The sequence below is a fragment of the Physeter macrocephalus genome, chromosome 10, assembly GCF_002837175.3.
Source record: "Physeter macrocephalus isolate SW-GA chromosome 10, ASM283717v5, whole genome shotgun sequence".
Classification (NCBI taxonomy): Eukaryota; Metazoa; Chordata; class Mammalia; order Artiodactyla; family Physeteridae; genus Physeter; species Physeter macrocephalus.
In genome coordinates, this window is record NC_041223.1 from 30,860,542 (window position 1) to 30,867,976 (window position 7,435).

The following is a 7,435-nucleotide window of genomic DNA, read 5'->3' on the forward strand; positions in this document are numbered from 1 at the left end:
GAAACTGACCTGTGGTCCAAAGTCACATACAGCTAGTACAGTCATCCCTTGGTATCAGAGGGTATCGGTTCCCCGGTGCATGTGCTCAAGTCCCTTATACAAAATGGCATAGTATTTGCATATAACTTACAGCACACTCTTCCATTTGCTTTAAATCATTTCTGGATTACTTATACCCAATACAATGTAAACGATCTATAAATAGTTGTAAACAGAATTTAAATGATATGTAAATCGTTGCTACTGCTTGGCAAATTCAAGTTTTGGTTTTTGGAAATTTCCAAAAACTTTAAAAAAATATTTTCAGTCCCCTCCCTCCTGGGTTGAATTCGAGAAATGCAGAAGCACGATACAGAGGGCCGACTAGTGCCTTGAATTGAACCTCAAGCCTCTGCCTCCAGGGGGATACTCGCAGCCACTCCTCCATGCATCTTCAGCATTCACTGTAATTCCTGCAAATATTTTTCTAATCCGGGTACTTCACATCAGTTAATTCATTGACAGGTTACTAATGTCTGGCTTCAGTGATTACAAACACCACATCGTTTACCCACTATGAAGAATAACGCACTTTAAATTTAAAATCTGGGCTGCTCTCGCCTTCTGAGACGGACTGCATTCTGCCTATGGAATGTGTATCTCTCTAAATAAACTTGCTTTCACTTAAAAAAAAGGGTCGTTATGAACCTAATTTTCTAATTCACATTTGTGTTTTTAAGTTTAGGTGTTCCCTGTCTTTTCTGTGTCTACCTAGCTTCCTTTCTTACTTAGTATTCCTAAATTTTACTCATTTTAAGGTAGGGGGTTCAACTATATGAAATATAGACTCATCTTTTTTTTTTTTCTCTCATACAGAGAGAAAAAGTACAGCACATTCTAAGTGGTGGACGTAAACAGCCTATGCATTTAAAAAAAAAGTCCTTGCCCCGCCCCCGCCCCGCCTCCCGGGGGCTCCTCCCTATCCTCTAGGGCTGCGTGGAACTCCCGGGCGCGCTTCCCGTAGGGAATCCGGGATGCCTGGGACTGGCTGAGCAGTCGCCGCCCGCCTTTCCTCTCCTTCAAGGTCGAGTCCGAGGGCGCGGGCTTGGACCCGGGAGCCGCGGCGCAGGAGTCCGCGCACTGCCCATGGACTCGCCGGCGGACCCCGAAGGCCCACGCCCCTCAAGAGGTTACAGAGAGCATCGAGGCCGGATGTACCTCTGTGGCTTGGGTGGTGTCTCTTTAACAGCGATTGAATTAGCTTTAGCGTGGTTTGTTTGCGAGAGATTCGGAAAGGAGGGGCCTGGCAGTGGGATGCGGGTCGGCGTGTTTTTTCTCTCTGGAAAGGGTTAAAGTTTGCGCACTGGGGTGGTGCGGATGTGGCCTCTAATGACTTTCTGTAGCTCCACTTTTAAGTACTATGTGTTTAAGAATGCGTTCAAATAAGTGTGCCCGTTAGACAAACGAAAATCATTACATTTCGAGCCCCACTGTTGTCCCCCTCGCCCCTTTAACTTTCTCTCAGTTCCCTTGCTCATCCACAACCGAAATTTTTACACAGATTCTTAAGACTTCCTCCTGTTGCACAGATTTCTTTTTCTAGACAGCCATGGCAACCTCTGAAAAAATAGAGCAATTCAAATAAACTTTTCTTACTTAAATTTCTTTTTTCTCAAAACCATTTAATTTAAAAATAGCAAATAGATTTACTGGATGTTTGGAACTGAGTAATTGACCTCGTGTCTTTAAATTAAATGGAAATTTAGCCCTGGGAATAAGTATTAAATTAATTGTTACAGAAGACCAGTAATTATTGTAAAACACTGATTTACAGATTTATGGCGCTTTTCTTTCCAGGAGCTGCCATTGTAAGTATTAATTCTCCAATGGAATGATTTAGCTTATTTTCTCCTACTTACACTTCACTTGACTTCAATAGTACCCTCTTAATAAACTGCTAACATGACATGCTTAAAATGTGATTGAGTCCATGTAGCATATGAAGCTAGTAACTTGAGAAAGCACACTATACTTCAGAGAACAGTACTCTGGAGAGCACCCTGTGGCCTCATTCTTCTTGAAGGAATCTATTAAAGGTGAAAGAAATAGACCTTATGGTGAAGGTAAAACAAAGCAGATGGTTTGATAAATTGTGCACTGAAATCCTAATAGGGAATAGTATGTAAATGAAAGTGATATATTTTGAAAATTGCAGTGATATACAGAGATTGTGTTACATTTGATCAAATGTGCTGTATTCAAAATAGCCCTTAGCTCAGCAAATGTTATCCTGAGTGCATTTCTGTGCACAGAAGTGACATTTCTGTACTTTGATCAGTAGCTCCAATTACATGTCTGTAATTGCAGCATGTTTGCCTTCAAGGTGATGGCCCTTCAGGAGGTGCAAGGGAGACATCCAGGCGGCTTTCAAGAGAACAGGTTTTTGTACTGATATCAGCAGCTTCCATTAACTTAGGTTCCATGATGTGCTATTCTATCCTTGGACCTTTTTTCCCTAAGGAGGTAAGACATTTTTATATCCTTATGAACTATTAGTGTTTTTAAAAAGCCTTTGAAATATTTCATTTGGGGGATGTAAAAATCTGCATATGGCAAAGATGATGTATAGAACTTCAGCCAACAGAAGACTTCTTAGAGAATATTTGATACCAGAAAAAAAAAATTCAGTAAAAATAACGTCATCCTGGGAAGTAATTCACCTAAGTATAAGTGACCTTCTGAGGATTACTTTGCTTACCATGTAGTTTGATTCATCTGTTTGGTTTCTGCAACTGATAAAAAAAAAAGTGCACTGAATAACTGAGATTTTAACGTTATTGCAAAAGATCTACGTTAAGACAGTGTTTCCTGGAGTTTGGGTTTATTAATATTTTGGAATTAGGAAGGCATGGTCCACTAAATGCCCTTTTCTGACTTGAATTTCATATAGAATCTAGTGGCAATGTTTGTGCCAAGGAGGAATTCTGATTAATATTGATTAGGTCCTTCTAATCATTAGTGTTTTATGTGGTGTTAGGGTCTATGGATAATGGCACAGACTTGAAGGAATAACCCCTAGAGAGTCCACCTGGAATCTGGAGGTTGGTGAGGTATGGTATGGAAGGAATGATACTGACTTGGCTGAGTGGAGATAATATGCCCATGTGTTTTGCTTCATGCTTTTTGCCAAAGCCTCATGATGCACGGGCCCCTCCCAGTCCTCTAACTTCTTTGATAACATGTGGTCCTTCCTTCTGTGTGCTACAAAAGATGAGAAACATGGCTTCTCTGCTAAAGAAGCAGTACAGCTCTGTAGCCATAAGTGCTTTTTAGTTTTCTGTGTACTTTTCCACACATTATTCCATTTGGTTTCCGTAGCAACTCCATAAGACAGGCAGAATAGCCAGAATCTCATCATGTTGCAAATGAAGAAACAGATTCCGAAGTTAAGTGACTGGCCCAGTTCAATTCTGTTTACTGAACAGGAATGGGAGGTTTAACGACTTCCCACCCTAGAATGTGCTAGGCGTTGGATGTGTTAGGGCTGGAAAAAAGATGAGGAAAATGTCCCTCTCTCGTCTGTCCATTGGGAGTGAAAAAATATGACAACAAAAAGTTGCAGAGTATTTGGATCTCCTTGAAGAGGATGTCCAGAATGTTAGGAGGCTCTAGGGAAGGGAATGGTTAACTTTGCCACGGGGGAGGCTGGCTGGTGTGGAAGGGAAGGAGAGAAGGAGTAATACTGAAAGGGGCTTGGCCGAATAACCCTAAGGTGAGTCAAAGTGGTGTTCTAGGTTAGAAACCCACAGGGGATAGTCACGAGATTAGCAAAGGAAATAGCATGTTCTTAGGGAACCACGGACGATGGTGGGGCTTGGGCCTGGGGCTCAGTGAGGTCCGATGGGAGCAGAGGATCTGAGAAGGCAGGTTGGTGCTCGAATGCAAGGGTCCTTCCACACGGGCCAAAGTTGTAGTCAGTAAGAAGTCGTCAGAGGTGCTTGGGCAAGACAGAGTAAGTACACTGAGTAGATATCAGTTTTGGAAAAAAATAGTGATGGATGGAGCCTGTGGAATTATGATGGAGAAGAACAGGAATAAGTGGGCCATCAAGTTAGAAGGGTATTTCCCAGTTCAGCTGGAACTCAGCAAGGGCAACTAGTGTTAGATTCCTCTTAGTGGAATACAGACAAAGGAAAAGAAGGCTGTTGGTGTGTGCCTTTTTTGTTTTTTCTTTTTCTTAAAGTTTTTGATTTAGCTTTTTGCATCCAAGAGGCAGGGGGCAGAGCATTCTAACTTTAATAGGTGTAGATTTGAAGAGTGGGCTCTTCTTTTTCATTTTTAATAACAGCCTTGGGGTTGACAAACGCACTGGCAAAACTTGTTCTTTCTCCTTCGTATTCCGTTAACCTTCCTATTAGCTAGAGCTAATTAGATCAAGGGAGAACAAGGCCCTTCTTAACTTCTGACACAGGATTCTTATTTCTACTCATCCTTTTTCTGGCCCCATCCTCCTTTGGCAGAGGATTATAAGTGAACTAGAAATTGCTTTTAATAGCTGTTCTTGCTGTCCTAATGTGAAGCAGGATCCACATGCCAAAAGTGGTATTCAGTTACTGCTGTGGTATGTGATTCTAGGACATCCTAAGTCACCATCCTGCTTCCACAGAGAATGTGGGAACCTGTGCAGGATGGAAGCTAACATGACTGCTGGGACCATGACACAAGTAACTTTTGCAAGTCTGTGTTCTCATCTGTAAAATGGGGCCAGCTAAAAATACATCCCTTATTTAGTTGTTGTTAGAAACCATATAGAACAGCGTGGCCCATAGTGAGGGTTCAATAAATGTTAGTTGCTGTGACTATTATATATTTTCTGCCAGACTCTAGAATTAAATACCTTTCAGAACTATTAAGCAAAGAACATGGATGTGACTTGACCAATGAATGTTCTTTCTACATCTTAATTCACCCTTTGATGATACCTTCCCTTCAAGGTACCTGTTTTATGTTACTAGGGCTGCTGTAACAAAGTACTACAGACTGGGGACACCAGAAATTTATTGTCTCACAGCTCTGGTGGCTAGAAGTCCAAAATCAAGGTGTCAGTGGCAAGGCTGGTTCCTTCTGAGGGCCGTGAGGGGAGGATCTGTTCCAGGCCTCTCTCTCTGGCTTGTAGATGGCCAACTTCTCCGTGTGTCCTTTCACACCATCTTCCCTCTACGCGTGTCTCTGTGAAGAAATTTTCCCTTTTTACAAAGATACGAGTAATATTGGATTAGACTCCACCCTTAACGACCTCATTTCACCTGATTACCCCTGTAAAAACTATATCTCCAAATAAGGTCACGTTCTGAGGTACTGGGAGTTAGGACATCAACATAAGAAGTTTGAGGGACACAATGAACCCCGTAACACCACCTGACCTTTGTGTAGTAGAAATGTGGACTCTGTGTTCCTGTCTACACACAGTGTAACCTTTTGCTAGGATACCAATGAAGGCATCGTTCATAGTGAGATCTCTCTTTTCTCCACACCATTATCTCATGTGATGATTAGTAATGGAAGGGGAATGGCTAATCCTGAGTCTCATAGAATCATGGGCTGAAATCCTGCCCAAGCAGTTTCTACAGTGCTCTGGGTTCAACTTCTCCACTATCTCCCACCACCAGGCACTTAGGGACCACACTTCAGGGGTAGGGGGTGCTTCCTCGAGTGAGGGGACCTTTCCTGCCTATAGTCTAGCCATGAAAAGTAGAGTTCACCTATCTGATTTCCTGTGGTATGCTGCTTTGAGAACTGTAGGGTTTATTTAGAGACATAACAACATAAGAAGAACATTTTTTAAAAAGACAAGGTTTGAATGATGATCATAACTTCATATGGGAAGCAATAAAGTAAATTTTTATCTTAAAATTGTAGTTAGGGAGAAAAGGTAAAGAAATAGAATTATGGCTGCTGTGGAGGATGGATTTTAAAGGGAGTGTGTGTATGCACATGCATTTCTGTATTCAGAGTAAAGTGATTTGTGGAAGAGCTGAAGCTCTGGCAGAAGGATGGATCTAAGTTGGATCTTCTGACCATAGCTATTCACTGCTGGCTCCTGGGCACCATACGTGATGCATAGAAGGTGCTCGATAAATGATTCCTGACTGCCTGAGAGGACAGATGTATGTTTCAGGCTTAGTGCTTCATGGTATGCCAAGTTGCCAATCTTATCTTAAAGAAATTAAACTCATATTTTAACCCTTTACATGGTTATAGCTAGAACCTGATCTAAGGATCTACCATAGTTCCAGGGTTTTAAAAAGGTTTTCAAACCTTTTGTCTATTCATTCGTACATCACAACTAATAGTAGCATTTGAAGTTCAAAAGAAGTAGATTTAGAATAAATACTATACCATCTGTAGCAAATTTAGGAGCTCACTGATAGAATAGGCTACAGATATTAATAGGGATCATTGATGGGCGATAGACTACTCCAAATGTTTCAGGAGAACGGAGAGAATGTCGGGAGCTGGGGGAGCTTCTTTCATCCGTGTTATTGATGTCAGAAAAGGAAACTTCATCTTCTCTGAGCTGTCAGGTGGTTGAGAGTGGGTGTCAGAAACAGAGAACCAGACTGAACAGTCCTTGGGATGACTCATGTGCCAGCTTAAGGAGCTTCCTGTTCTTGAGTTTTTTTGACCAGCAAAGTGATTTTTTTATTTATTTGCATTCGAACCTTCCTCCTGTTGTGTTTCTCCTTTTTTTTTAAAATTTAATTTTATTTATTTTTTATACAGCAGGTTCTTATTAGTTATCTATTTTATACATATTAGTGTATATATGTAAATCCCAATCTCCCAGTTCATGCCCCCATCCACTTTCCCTGTGTCTCTATTTCTGCCTTGCAAACTGGTTCATCTGTACCATTTTTCTAGATTCCACATATATGCATTAATATACGACATTTGCTTTTCTCTTTCTGACTTACTTCACTCTGTATGACAGTCTCTAGGTCCATCCACATCTCTACAAATGAGCCGATTTCGTCCCATTTTATGGCTTTATATATTCATCCGTCAGTGGGCATTTAGGTTGCTTTCATGAACTGGCTATTGTAAATAGTGCTGCAATGAACATTGGGGTGCATGTGTGTTTTTGAACTATCGTTTTTTCTGGGTATATGCCCAGTAGTGGGATTGCTGGGTCATATGGTAATTCTATTTTTAGTTTTTAAGGAACCTCCATACCGTTCTCCATAGTGGCTGAATCAATTTACATTCCCACCAACAGTGCAAGAGGGTTCCCTTTTCTCCACAACCTCTTCAGAGTTTGTTGTTTGTAGATTTTCTGATGATGCCCATTCTAACTGGTGTGAGGTGATACCTCATTGTAGTTTTGATTTGCATTTCTCTAATAATTAGTGATGTTGAGCAGCTTTTCATGTGCCTCTTGGCCATCTGTATGTCTTCT

The 7,435-nt window shown here is 41.3% G+C and overlaps 1 protein-coding gene across 3 annotated transcripts in view; it reads left to right on the plus strand.

Annotated features, from left to right (window-relative positions):
- The first annotated feature begins 966 nt into the window (after nucleotides 1–966).
- Nucleotides 967–7,435, plus strand: part of SLC18B1 (solute carrier family 18 member B1) — a 28,855-nt gene continuing 22,386 nt past the window's right edge. The window contains exons 1-2 of one of the 3 annotated variants that reach the window (XM_007122962.4): nucleotides 967–1,210; nucleotides 2,363–2,502. In XM_007122962.4, coding sequence (XP_007123024.1) covers nucleotides 1,126–1,210; nucleotides 2,363–2,502 — 225 coding nt within the window. In that variant the 5' untranslated portion in view covers nucleotides 967–1,125. Of the gene's footprint in view, nucleotides 1,848–2,362; nucleotides 2,503–7,435 lie in introns of all 3 variants that reach the window. The other 2 variants (XM_024122712.3, XM_028494445.2) reach the window with 2 other exon arrangements.